Here is a 15,160-nt window from a genome sequence, read left to right on the forward strand (position 1 = left end):
ATAGAAACTTTTTATTTATCATGTTCAGTTCTCAGGAATAATTAAGATAAAGAAAATGTCTTTGTACTACAAGTAGAATACATATCTTCCCTTTGACTTGACTGACCTGTTGAATGACTGAGGTGTGACTGAATAAAGCATGGAAGGCAAGTACCTCCAAACAGCTGCACCTGTTAGAGGGGATAGAAGCCAGATCTCAGGACACTAGGACCTGTCAAGGGGGTTCACTGAGAAAAGGTAAGACATATTGAGGGCCTTGGGAGTTAGAAGCAAGCAACTTCTCTGGAAGAGAATTCTAAACCCTCTCTGAAGATGAATCTGTTCGCACTCAGACCACCACCTAGAAGAAGGGACCACAAATGACTGACACAGCTTTGCATAGATTTGCATGAGAGGGAAGCTATTATAAATGTAAAGTGTCTTGGAGCAGACCCTGGGTTTCATCTTGTCAACATCAGAGCACTATCCAAAATTGTTATTTTGTGCATCTATGTTATCTCCCCATATTCTTCTCCTTTCCTAGTCTTTAATATCATATAGAATGTTCTATGTTTTTAAGCACTACGTCGTTTTTCAAACTTGTTCTATTTCCATTACATCTTGTCATTCTTAAGATGAAAGGACTAAAACTTCCCACACTGTTTAGGTGGACTCATCAATGGATTATATGATAGTATTACCATATTTGTTCTGTTATTCACTTAATAATTAATCCAATGTATTATACTTTTTGAACTGCTGTTATACATTGAGAAGAGATCTTCAATGAGATGTCAACAAAGATGTCTCATCTAACTGAGAAACCACTGGTGTGTAATGAGTGAGTTTAACTGTTCCTTCCAACATGCATTACAAGCAGGGATGCGCGAAGTGGGTGAGTGGGATCCCTCAGGGTGTGTCTGAAATTTTGTAAGGGGGGTGAAGCACAATCAGCTGCTGAATCTCAGGCTCACTCATCTCAAAAAAAAAAAAAAAGTTGAAATGTTCCTGATTTTATGTATGTACCAATATGTATATACCAATTAATAAATTTTTACTTTCTATATACTTATTTTCTTACATGTGCCAAAAAGATTTTTTCCTCATATGACCATAACCAAAATGTCTATTGTTTTGGATTAGACAGGTTGGGGGACCTGCTAATTTCAGGGATAAAAAAGTGAGGCTCAACATAAAAAGTCTGCTCACTCTCCCCATTAAAATACACTTATCTACACTGAATCATCTACTGTTGGTACCTACCCTTTACCAAATCCTGAGTTTTGTTCACTCCTTCCACAAAACGTGTCTCAAACTGCCTTACCCTTTATTATAGGTATCTGTACTCTTGGCAAGTTTTGATACCTCCCTGTCCCTCCAAGTGGCTGGCATAATCCAGCAAGGGATCCTGAAAGATCAGGAATTAAAATATTCATTACCTTCCAGAGCTAAACCCAGGCTGACCACCACTGAACACCGTCCTAATACTTGTCACTCCATATTATTATTATTAATTCTTCTCCATTAGCAAAAAAAGGGTCATAACCATTTTCTATCTTGTGGACAATTTTATAATCCATAATGGCCATCAATCTCCCAAAAAAGTGAATTTCAAAAACAAACTATATCCTTCAGTATTCCATAGTATTTTAATTTGTTAGAAAGACAGGATCCCAAATGCACATGCATGCGCTTCTCTGCCTAGTCAGAGTTGTGCAGATACTCTGATGGGCAAATACAAATCTGCGTTGTCTCTCCACAAATCCATCGAGTACTAATGATTTCTACAGTTTCATTCAGGGTTTACATGCCTGTGAAACTTCTCCATCATTTACTTTCATAGAAGCCATGTTTGCTGAATCTGATTCTTTGCTATAGTAAATTACATGGCAGAGACATGGTACACAACTATGAGACCTTAAACTGCGGCTCAGCTTCTCAGCACAATAAATATCCCACAGCACTTTCAGTGAGATTAGGGATTTAATTCTATGCCCTTAACAAAACTCTCCCCTTGTCCCTGTTTTATCTCTCTCCTCTCCTGGCTCTTGCAAGTGATGGGGATATCACAATTTTGCCTACCACCATCATAACAAAAACAATGTTTATAGTTTTGCTACTGATTACTGTAATATCTAGGAAAAGCAGTCATGAAATTGAAAGATTGCTATCAAGCTTAACTGTGCTGCTTCTGGGAACTCTGAAGGTGTGGCAGGGGTGGGGATGGAGAATAGAGAGAGAATCCTCCACAGTTGAGTCACTATGCTCAGAAAGCAGAAGAGCTGTGGAAGAAGGAAACTGACAAGAGTTATCAGTTTCACAAGTGCTATTAATAAGCTATAAAAACAGATTACCTGAGAATGATCTGATTCACGTTCACTTTTACCATGCAACTATATGGCTGCATCTACACTAGCAAGTTGTTTCAAAATATTTTTCAAAAGGGGCTCTTTCAAAATATCCAGCCAAGCACCTACACACAAAAAGCATTCTTCCAAAATTAAATCAAAAGAACACAGCACTCCTCTTGAAAATGCTCTTCCACTCCCGTTTCAAGAAAAACACCTTCTGTCAAAAGCTTCTTTTTAAAGAAAATGTGTGTAGATGCTCTGCAGGCCCTTTTTTAAAAAAGAGCAGACCTTACGGTGCCTGATTTTTGTATCCCTGACCTGTTCTTTCAAAAGACTGAGGCCTGTGTGGATGCTCTCTTTCGAAAGAGCAGATCACTCTTTTGATCTGCTATTCTGTGTGTGGACGCACTCTTTCGAAACAAGTTCTTTCAGAAGAGATCTTCTGAAAGAACTTCTTTCAAAAGATTGCTGTAGTGTACATGCAGCCTATGTGTTCAATCTTGTGCCTTACAGCTGCATATTACTCAGATATTGTTTTGAACATTTTTTAAAAATATCTACCTATATTGTTTTTTTCCAGGTAGGACATCTGTAAGGTTCTGTAGTGTTGCATAAGGTACCAAATTTCATTTCTGCTCATGTTACTCACTGAAGCCTTTGGTACTCAGGCAATCAGCAACACCAATATTGTTATGGGCTGGAGCCGTGGTCAAATCTCACAAGCATACCAAAATGGTCTAGTTAGTAGCTAGACAAGACCTCCACGATGAAAGAATACGGCATTATATATATATATATACACACATATATATAATGTATATTTTGTACACCACATCAGCTGCTATTTCATTTCCTACATAACCTCTTCCATAAGTTTCAATTACGCCTTAACAAAATCATACAATCAGTAAATGTTGGCACATCAGATATTTTTCACCTTACGATGGGTAATGCCTGTGTTATGCAGAAGCCAGACTGGATGACAAGTTCTGGCCTTAAAATCTACTTAGCATGACTTTGTAATTGTTAGGAAAGAGGCAGTAGCTCTTCAGACTTGCTTGTTATTTAAAACCTAACGAAACAGTCTTGCTCTAAAAGAATTATCTGACTTTTTACCCTATTTCTATGTAAAGTGCTTTATCATGTGGAATACTTAAAGATGAATTTTACTTCATCTGTTCTGTAGATACAAAGATCTGTTTCCAGTGTAAACAATCTACTACTTTTAAGAACCTCAAAAATCACTGTAGTAGTATGAACTGTGCTAAGATACTAGATACTCTATTGCACTCATTTAAAAGCTACTCCAATAAAATACTGAATAAGGACTAGGAACACAGATTAAATCCTGACATCACAAACATGTTTTTTCCTCCTCATCTGAGTGAGGCTGGAAATTTCACTGCAAAACTTTAATATTACATTATTCTATACTAACTGGCATCAAAAGTCATTATTTAGCATTCATTCTAATTCGCAAATATTTTGGCTTGTCTTGTAACAAAGGCTGCGTCTACACTATGGTGATCTTCCAGAAGATGATCTGCTGGATGATCTCTTCCGGAAGATCCCGTCCACACATAAAAAATGGCCCGAGAGAGCTACCCAGTCTTTTGGAAGAGCACATCCACACAGCCACGTGTGTTCTTTCAAAAGAAGGTACCACAAAACACTGCAGATGGGGTCACATGACCAGAAACCCCTTCCAGGAGTGCCAGCCGCATGCTGCCTTAAAGTGCCCCCATCCCAGACAGCCCCTCCCTGCACATGCTGCTGAGGCCTGCTGAGCTATGTATGTTGAATCTGAGCCTGTGCCCAGTTCTGACCCTCATCCTTGAGCGCCATGGAACCACAGCAACTGTGGACCCACAGGATTGCCCTGGTACCCCTGCTAGCAGCTGTCCTCTGCCTCATGCAGTATTGGAGACCTGGCCCCAGGGACACCAACGGAGCATGGCCCCTGCTGCACTCCCGCAACCCCGGGGCCATCCAGCAGGTCTGAACCCAGCCCACAAGCACCAACTGGTGGGTCAGGGTGGTCCTGGCTGAGTGGGACAACACACACTGGCTGCAGAACTTCAGAATGAAGAGGGACATCTTCATGGAGCTCTGTAGCTGACTCACCCCAGTCCTCTGAGGGCAGGACACCCAGACACAGCCAGCTCCTTCCATGGAGAAGCATGAGGCCATCACCATATGAAAGCTGGCCACCACGGACAGCTCTCTCTCTGTCAGGCTGTAGTTCAGGGTTGGCAAGTCCACTGTCAGGGCCATCATACTCAAGATAAAGCATGCTCCATGCCCTGGCTCGGTATAGGGAGTGGGAAGAGGGCTGTCAGGCAAGAGGAACTCTTGAGGGCTGCAGTGTGAACGGATGAGACAGAGGAGCTGAAAGGCCTAACCCCAGGCAGACCATAACATGCCACCTGTACGTAGGTCTCCTGCCAGAGGGGCGGCCCCACGGTGGGTGGGAGGGGGAGGCAGAGGGCCTGGCATGGAGAGAGGGGGTGCAGGGGGTGGTCCTGGAGTGAGCAGGGGCACCCCATGCACACCCACGAGTATCCCCATTCTCCTTCCCCTGCAGGTCATGAGAGCCATCAACCAGGTGCTGCTCTAGAGGCTTGTGCACTTTGGGATCTGGATGCAGCTCTTGCAGGGTTCACCGCCACTGCCCTCCCCCAGTGCTTCAGTGCAATCGACAGGACCCACGTCCCCATCAGGGCCCCAGACCACAGCACCGGCCGATATGTGAACCTCAAGGGATACCAATCCAATGTGCTCCAGGCATTGGTGGACCACTGAGGCTGGTTCATGGATATTTATGTGGGTTGGCCAGGTGTACAACACATGCATCTTCAGGAACTCTGCCCTATACCCAGGATGGAGACTGGCACCTACATCCCCCAGACATCGGGAACGTCGCCATGCCCCTCTGCATGGTGGGCATCCCAGCCTATCCCATGCAGCTCTGGCTTATGAGACTACACACAGGCCACCTCATCCCATCCCAAGACTTCTTCAATGGCCAGCTCACACAGGCATGCTACCCAACTGAGAGTGTGTTTGGCCACTTGAAGGCAAAATTCTGGTGTCATTTAGGTGCCTCCTTATGTGTCTCTACATCGGGATGGAGAACATCTCCCTGGTCATGGGAGCCTGCTGTGCCCTGCACAACGTCACTGAGGCCAGGGAGGAGACCTTCCCCCAGGGCTGGATGACTAAGGCTGGCCCCAGGTACAAGCAGCCTGAGATGGCCCCAACCGCCAGGTCAACCATGACGGGCTCCGCATCTTGGAAGCCCTTCAGGAGGCTTTTACTTGTGGGGCAGATCGACCCTCACCCAGGCACCCCCTACAGGCCCCCTGCCCATTCACCCCTCACCATCCCCCCAACCCCATAATCAAGGAACTATAAAATAATGTTTGAACAATAAAAAACCTTAGAAACTATTTACATTTATATGGGGGAAAATTATTTACATGGGGGTGACTCCAACTGGGGTGGGGGGATCAGGACAGGGCCGGAAGAGCACTACTCCAGGGAGGGGGAGGAGGACAATGAGCCCCAGCACAGCAGGGAATGCAGGGGCCTGCCTCGGTGGGACCCATCCTGGCCATGAGCTAGGCCGTGAGGCCCTGGAGGGCAGTGGGTGGGAGGTTCACCAGGAAGTGTGTGGCGAGGGACAGGCATATTCTGGAGATGTCCCCATTGCAGTGCCACATATTCCCTGCATGGAGGCCCATAGCATGCATAGCCTCTGCAACGCCTTGGGGGTGGGTGCTGACTGTATTGTCCCCCACATCCCACGCCCTGCGGAACAAGCTAGCAGCCAAGGGGGTGCATGCATGCATCGGAGTGTCCCTGCTTGAGTGGCAGATGGGCTGGTTGTAGCCCAGTCCCCCTTGGTCCCTCAGCACATGCATGTGACTCATGGCACTGTCCACAGGGGATGGTGCTGGGTGTCACCTGTGGGCCCAGGGTGAGCTCCAGGTTGAGATGTCTGGGGTCAGGCCATTGCACGTGTAACCAGTTGTGCCCACCCCACCCCCGGGGCATGCGCTGTGCCACACATCTACCAGAGGATCCCTTGAAGAAGTCAGTGGATGGCCGGCTGAGGGCACCTTGATGATGGAGAAGTCCTCGGAGGACTCTTCTCCAGATGGCAGCTCTGGCTTGGGTGCAATGGCCTCGTTGGAGGATTTGGGCTGGTCCTCAGTTGGATCTGCCTCCCCCTCTGGTGCAGTAGTGGGCTCTAAGTTTACCATGTTCAGGGTGCTGTAGGGTGGGAGGCTGTCCTCAGCCACAAGGAGGTGCCGCAGCTCCTGGTAGTATGGGCACATGACAGGGGCATGCCCTGACCATCAGGCACTATACCGGACCCTCATGTATGCCTGTCTCAACTCCTTTACCTTGTACCAGACCTGGTCGCGGGTTTGGGCAGGGCGGCTTTGGGCGGCCAGGCCGGTTGCAAAGTGAACAAAGGCAGAGGCATTCTTGCAGTGGTCTGTTGTGTCCTGCAGCACCTCTTCTCTCCAGAGCATCAAAGGTCCTGGAGCTCTGGCTCTTTCCACAAAGGGGCCCTCCATTTTGTGGCCGAGGCAGGCTTTTGGCTGTCCTCGGATGCCTCCCTGGGAGTGTCCTGAGCAGCACAGGGTGGCTGGCTGCTCACCATCAGTCTCCGGACCCTGAAGGGGTACCTGGGGAGCATGTGCAGCAGGGTTGCACACACCTGCTGCCTCCATGTTCTCAGCTTCCTGTCACAGGGTTTCTGGGTCCTTGCAGCTTTAAAAGTGGCCTGGGAGCAGAGACCAAAGAGCCCCAATGATGCTGGCAGTGGCATCGCCATGTTCCAGCTGGCCACCACCACGGACGACTGCTCTTTAGGAAGAAGGGGTCACGGAGCATCTACATGTTTTCTTCTGGAAGATTCTTTCAGAAGACGGCGCTCTTCCTGATCCAAGAGCGGAAGAGCATTTCTGAAAGAAGAGATGCAGTCTTTTGATTTTCTTTCGAAAAGCGTGTTTTGTGTGCAGACTGCGTGGGATCTTTCAAAAGAGCTTGGTGGTGCAGATGAGGCCAAACAGATTTTAGTAATTGTACAAATTATTGCCACGCAATACTAATTTTTTTTTTATCTGTCCAGTGTTAAATCGTCAAAAAATGTACAAGAAACTGAAACCAAACAACTGATAATGGAAAAGAGATTCAGGCTACCTTTGTGTTTGCAACTATTTAGCACTAATGCCCAATCAATAAGTGGCAAAAAGCATTTCTGTGATTTTTTTTTTTTTTTTTTTTTTAAATCAGCCCAACCACTCCATCTGAAAACTGAGAAATCTCAAATCTCTAGAGTTCTCTCATCCTCCAAGAATTCCTACAGGAAAAGAAAAGAAAAGAAAAAAAAAAGAGAAAATACAAGATTTATATTTCCCTAAGTATCCTGGGGAAGTTTTATGCAGTACAAAGCAGCAAAAAGGGCCTTTTTTACTTGCAAGGAAGTTTTGGAGGTTCAGTGAGACATTTAGAAATGTCCTTGTACAGACTGGTTTGGCAGAATCACTTGATTCTCTGTGAGTCTACTGGTCAACCTGTCTCAGATAAAGAGAAAGTATGCAGTAACCTCAAATTTTAGATGCCTATTGACCAGGCTCAGAAGTGATTTTCAGTTAAATTTCACTCCACTCAAAAAATAAACCAAACAAACCACACATTCAATGAGAATTTAGGGCTTTTGTATTTCCTTTGATATTTTTATCATTCAGATTAATGTTAGCACTAAAGTTCTGAGCAATTTCCATGCACACACACACAATCTACTTGGAAACGTGTTTATGATGTTTATTAGTGTGAATCTCAGCAGATTATATTTTAGCCTTCTCAATTTAGTGTATGGCAGATCATACTGGTTGTTTTATTAACTCGAGTAAGAAATGTGTTTCAGTTTGCATTTCTGAATGTCAGATTGACAAAACATAGTTTCAACTTGCTGTTTTTAAGGCACACTAATTTCTGAAAGCTTAAGTTAAATCACCACATTAAGACACCTCTGAATTTAAAGAGAGTACATTAAATAAAATGACAGCTTCACAGCCCTCAGATGTTTTTGAATACCAGATTTGTGTAAACTATCATTCAGATCACAAAAAGACATCCCAGTTTACAGAGTTTTAACTGAAACTTTAAACAAATCTTTGGTTATCACAGGTTATTACAATGACTCTACAGCTTAAAACTTACTGTACAGTTGTTCTGGTTTCATATATCAATTACATCACTAGTTAATGTTTTACAATTGTATCCTCTTAATGAGCCACATTCCAATGCAGAATTAGAAGTGACTTCTACATTTTCTTCTTAATGTTACTTTCTACCTAATGTTATTTGCTACATTTTGGTGAATATAAAAAATATTGTAACATTGATACTTTGTTTAAAAATATTACTGTGTATTCAAATGATCATGAAGCACTAAAAATCCTACTGAAATCACAACGAAGAAAATAAAACCACTTCTAATATCAGACACTTTATTTGTGATTAAATCAGGTTAAAATTAAAATGTAAGAATGATGTACTTCAGTTCTACTTCAGATATGTCTCTCCGATGAAGATCTTTGGCATTGCTTATTACTTCAAATAAAAAAAGACCTGTGTAGTTCTAAAGCTTTTATCTTTCACCAACAGAGGTTGGTCCAAAAAATTTATTACCACTCCTACCTTGTCTCTCTCATATCCTGCGACAAATACAGCTACAATGGCACTGCAAACATTACCTCAAATTGCAATGAACACCCTTTGTAATAAAGGAAGGAAATGAAACTCTTGGCAAGACTATTTTCATAACATATAAAATGTTATATTTTACTCTAAATACAGTAGCTGGATTTATATTGCAGGTCTGAAGTTTTTCCCAAAAATAATTGTTTTTACCCATACAACAGAAGACATTCATGAACACTAAAACACACAATTACAGATTACTGAAAGGGAACTTTGATCATAGTCAAATTTTAGAACAAGTTAGGAAAGATATGCCTGAACTTAGAAAGTTAACCAAACATCAAAGAGAATCTGGAGAGCAATGTACTTACTAACTTGACTAGAATTTCATGCCACTGCTTCATACAAGTTAATTTATGACCATTTAAATAGCCTAAAATCTCTGCACTGATGAAAATAAAAATGAGATTCATAAATGCAAGGTAACGGCTATCACGTCTTCGGCCTAGTTACCCAATGCATATCAATTAGCTTATGCACTTTGTCTTTCAAGACATGAAACATTTCATTACTATACGCAGAAGCACATGAATATAAGTAATTAGACTGAAATAAATATGTATACTTTGTAACGTGAATTACAAACATCTACATGCTGAATAAAAAAAGCAGATGAAATTTGTCCTTCTTTCTGGTGCCCACCCAAAGAAATTTTACTTTTAATTTTACGTTCATATGTATTTCCATTTTAACTGTGAGCTACAGCTTTTGTATCTCTTTTGAGATTACAAAAGGCAGAAATGTAAAACTCCAGAGATTTTAGAAAAGGGAAACATTTTAACCTACTGAAAGTCTACGAAAGTTAAAGCATTTGTTAGCTTTCTGCTTAAAAACACTTTTTAAATTACCATACAAACTTTCAAATTTGCACAAGAAATTTATATTTCTAAGCACTCATTTATGAATAGTTATATCAGCATAGAGAAAATAAACTAATTTAGTACAAATATTAAGTGAACTCATGGAGAATGTAGCATTCACAACTTTCAGCAGCTGGCCTTCATTTTGACTGGCAGAATGAAATGTAGCGAACTATCATGTGGCAGTCAGTCACTGAATAATTCATATAAAAATTTGTCAACTTTTTCATGGTTTTGATCTGTAAATATTTGTTAACTGTACAACTGTAATACTAATGGTTAATAAACTTTGATGGGAAGTAGAGTTACCAGGGAAGCTATTTTTTGAGAAATTTTTTAAGGAATTTGGGTGTAGCAAGAAAGTATTTTGCCTTTTTTAAAGCACAATGTTTACATGAATACAACTCCCAGTGCCAGGTCTTTATCTTGCTAGCTGGCATAATGGCATCTTGCAATTGTAAAACAGAGATATTAAACATTTGCAGAATTTGAGTGTATATTCTGTATACTAAAAAACTAAAAAATTACTCCTGAAATCCCATATACCAAGTTATATCCTAGAGCATATTTTTACCTCTAAGCCTTAAAAATCATACAGGAAGCAGAAAGCCTAAAATGGAGCTACAGATACATTGCTTTTATAATTACAGAATACTTCCAGAAGACTAACAAGAAGTCTTGTGGCACCTTATAGACTAACAGATATTCTGGAACATAAGCTTTTGTGGGCAAAGAGCTGCTGTTGTTCTCGAAGCTACAAACTAACATAGCTACCTCTCTGATACTTCCAGAAGACCAGGGCTATGGGTTACACTAGCAAGTTTTACCAACAAAACGCTAGTTTTGCGAACAAAACTGGTGGAACCTCCACACAGAAAACGCGTTTTGTCAACAGTATGTTGTCAAAAGTCGGCATTTCTGCACACAACCTTCTGCCTCTACCAGATGAGGAAGAGCACCTTTTGTTGACAGGTCCTGTTGACAAAAAAAGTGCCTGTATACTCGGGGGGGGGGGGGGGGCAGTATCTCTCAATAGACAGGGTGTGCAGGACAATTGGCAGTCCTGTCTGTTGTGCTTCCAGGTGCCTGTTTTCTCAAAACAGCACCCAGGCAGTCCAATCGCTCTGTCGACAGAGTGGAGTGCTCCTGCAATTGACTTTTGTGTGTGACCACACTATCGACAGAAGTTTTGGGAAAGGCTGAAGTGTTCAATGCCTTTTTTCCTCCAACTTCACGAACAAGGTGAGCTCCCACACTAGAGCACTAAGCAATGCAGTATGGGAAGGAGGTGAGCTTATTTAGTTCGCAGAAGAGATGAGTGAGGGGCGATTTGATAACAGCCTTCAACTTCCCAAAGGGGGCCTCTAAAGAAGATGGGAAGAGGCTGTTCTCAGTAGTGATGGATGGCAGAACAAGAACAATGGTCTGAAGTTACTGAGAGAGAGGTGTAGGTTGGATATTAGAGAAAACTCTCTCACCAGGAGGGTGGTGAAGCCCTGGAATACTTTACCTGGAGAGGTGGTGGAATCTTTATACCTAGAGGTTTTTAAGTCCCGACTTGGAAGTCCTGTTTCAAATGAAACAAAACAGCAGAAATGCAGCACTTTAAAGACTAACAAAATGATTTATTCAGTGATTGATCTGATGAAGAGAAGTGGGTCTGTCCCATGAAGCTCATTACCGAATAAATCATTTTGTTAGTCTTTAAAGTGCTGCTTTTCTGCTGTTTGTTTTGTTTTGTTGGAGTACAGACTAACATGGTTACCTCTGTTATTGGTTGGTATGATTTAGTTATGATTGATCCTGCTTTAGGAAGGGGGAGAAGTGGATGACCTCCTAAGGTCCCGATGATTCTATTGTCACTTTTGTTGGGAAAACTCTTCTGACAGTGACTTCTCTCAACAGAACACTGTAGTGTAACTGTAGCAAGTAAGTATGAAAAATAAATTCTAGAACTACTGCTTCAAGAAATAAATCAGCATATATTGAAAAACATGCATGTTAGTGAACCACTGTATACACATCAATTTAAGACAAATAAATTATAGAAGAGTAACCCTGACTCCCTCATTTATACAGCAGGCCGGCCACTCAATTGTTCAAGCTCTCAATAGCTACCTTTAAGCTATCTCCACGTCTTAATGCTTTGCTTGAACGCTAAGGAATCCACAACCTACAAAGAAGCCTTACCATTAGGTGAAGTCACTAAAGTGAAGCATGCAAATAACCTTAAAACAATCAGCAAATCCTGAAAGATAGGAAATCCTCTAACTTTAACTAGATTTTAAAGATGGCCAGCACTTCCACCACAAAATTCAAAAAGCAGGCAACACATAACTTTATCTTAAAAATTTCCATAGGCATGACTCTTGACAAATCCTCAGAGCATTTTTTTTTTACAAATCTGAAAACAAATTCTGTACAAAATTCACTTAAAGTGCTTCTCCATGTTTTTGCCTAACAAAACTACATTAATAATGAAGTTTTAAAGACCAGTTACCTATATTGCATTTTATTTTTCTAAAGCTGGGATTTTATTATTCTTAGCTATAAATATACCAAGATTTAGAAAACCACTACTGTGCAGGTGCAAACTGGCTAATTTTCCATTACTTTTCAGATAGACTAGACTGAGCAATAATATGAATACATATCATGCAAATGTATACCACAGATAATATGTAATCAGAAAGTAATGAATCTGAAAACACATTTATTTCAAATGCATATATTTACTACAAGTTGTTCTTTATCAGCTCTCTCTTCACTATTCTACTCTAAGGCTGTGTCTACACTACAAAAATAACTTCAAAGTTGCTTACTTCAAAGAAAACTTTGAAGCAAGCAACTTCAAAGTTGAGCATCCACACACCCTACTTCGAAGTTAGGCTTTGAAGTAGGGCACCCACTACTCCATTCCCAGGAGCTCAGTAAGGACCCTGAAGTTGGGCTCCCTACTTCCAAGTAAGGGAAAAATGCATGTACACTTTTTGCTGGTTACTTCGAAGTTAGTTCCTAGCGTACAGGGACCCTAACGCTCCCAAAGCTGATAACATCAGTACACCTTCACCAGTAACAATAGCTATAACAGGAGCTCCAATGTACACAGGCCTCTGGGTGTCACTGATGTTTTAACTACTGTTTCACCAATCCCTAACCCAAAACTGTCTGTGAGAACCTTTATAAAATGTCAGCGACAAATGCCTTGTAAACAGTAGCACACCCTAACCCACCACTGTCAACCATCAGTGGGAAATATTAAAAGCCTGTGTTGATAAGGCCTGATAATAAATGTGTCATTTCACAATTGGTTTGGATAAGAGACGACTGACTGTGGTATTCATATTCCAAAGGAGAAAATGTTCCTTTATAATCACCACTACTAATGGCATGAATTAATTTCCTACATATTGCTGTATTCTGCTGCAAGTACACTTCCTGGGATAGGATCACAGTCAGTGGTTTCATGTAGAATGCTTTGTTCTAAAATACTTCTGAAATAGGAAACAACCTTTCCATTCAGTATTCTTTACCATTATAAGAATATTCACACTTAATAAAACAGGAAAAGTACTCTAGGACACCCCAAAGTATTGGTTACTGATGACAGAAAAAGGGGACACTGAGTTATTTAATAAAAAGGAATACTGCTGAACCTACTAAGACACTAATTTCATGTATTCATATTTTTTCCTTTTGCTCAGTTGTACACTACCCCAAAACACAAACATTTTATATGCAATAACTTCCAAATATCCCCCAAAAATTCCAGGGACCCTAGACTCTGCCAGTTTAAAGACTGTCTTTTTTTCAGCCTTTAGTGCCTCTTTGTCCCAGAAGATACTTACCCACTCACAGTTCAAGACCCCTGGAAGGGCAGGAAGTGTGAGGGCAACTGTCAATGTCTTAACTTTCCAGCTGTGGAGGCTCTCCAGAGCAGGCTTTGCCCTCAATGTTTTGTGTCAGTTACAATACAAGCTTTACCTGCTGCTGTAGCCAGCCTATGACTGCATATTCACAGATCAGTTTCGCCTGCCTACTTTCAGTGGCTAAGTAGCTTTTATTTCTTTTACAAACTCAAGGAACAATCCTTTAACAAGATCTGAAGATAAATTTTGTGTTTTAAATTGGGGTTGGGAGAGTCACAACCCTCTTCCCCCCCCCCGCCACCCCAAAAAAACCACCTCACTGCCCCAGAATGAAATTTCAAAATGTTTTAACAAGTCAGAGGTGTTTCTTTACAGAGAACATCCACAGTGACAAAAACAAGGTTACAGAAGTTGCAAAAAAAGACCCTCTGGAGATGACTACATTTTATCCAAATAAAATGAACTGCAATACTAAATTAAAACAGAATGACATTACTCACGTATAAAACTATCAGAGAAGCTATATCAGAGGCCATCACACAAATTGCAACCTATACCCTACAACCAACCAAACACTCCTCCATTCTCAGTGCCATGGAAGGATATTTAGTCTACAGCTATGGAACCATGTATATATTGCATGCATCTTTATAGCACCCACCATTTTAGTATAATCTGAGAGGACCCTTACCTTTATCCTGAGAACAGGACAGTATTTCCTCCTCTTTGGGGTTAGTCACCTGGGTGATAATGGACGGGTTGTCCATGGAAACAGAGTGAGATTTCACCTGGCTATTTCTCTCCCAGAGGCAGGTTTGTGCGTTGTTTTCGGGGATCAGTTGGTAGGTTTGTCTCTAAAAACTCCTTCAGGAACGAAGCCAGCCGGGGGGGAAAGGGGGCACAGGGGGCCCCTCCTATAATACTACTTCTTCCTCCTCCAGTAGTAATTCCCGGTGGGACGGGGGGGGCTATCAGCCCCACCAAAGCCAAAACTCGCCAGAAATCCCGTAGCGATCCCTCCACCCAATTGCCACCCTTAAAAAGCCCAAAACATATCACCCTCCCCCGCAAACACTCTGACTAGGAAGCCTCTGCACCCCCTACAGCCCCCCCCCGAAATATGCACCAAGCAGCTCCCCCAATAACTCCCTCTCCCTGGGCTAAATCACCCCCAAAATCAGCCCAAACCCAATGATTAGCTTATCTCCAAACACCCCCGCTCCCTAGGCTGTGCCACCCCCAAATCAACCCAGCCCGCCCCCCAAACTGCCCTCTCTCACCCAGCCCTGGACACCCTCTCCCCTCCCCAACCCCCGCCCTA

The 15,160-nt window shown here is 42.2% G+C and overlaps 1 protein-coding gene across 2 annotated transcripts in view; it reads right to left on the reverse strand.

Annotated features, from left to right (window-relative positions):
* CTDSPL (CTD small phosphatase like) overlaps nt 1-14,903 on the reverse strand; it is a 133,855-nt gene extending 118,952 nt beyond the window's left edge. For both annotated transcript variants that reach the window (XM_074985168.1, XM_074985167.1), the window contains exon 1: nt 14,531-14,903. In XM_074985168.1, the coding sequence (XP_074841269.1) occupies nt 14,531-14,606 (76 nt within the window). In that variant the 5' untranslated portion in view covers nt 14,607-14,903. The remainder of the gene's footprint in view (nt 1-14,530) is intronic.
* Between the last annotated feature and the right edge of the window lie 257 nt (nt 14,904-15,160).

Source organism: Carettochelys insculpta, chromosome 2 (assembly GCF_033958435.1).
Source record: "Carettochelys insculpta isolate YL-2023 chromosome 2, ASM3395843v1, whole genome shotgun sequence".
In the NCBI taxonomy this organism is placed as follows: Eukaryota; Metazoa; Chordata; order Testudines; family Carettochelyidae; genus Carettochelys; species Carettochelys insculpta.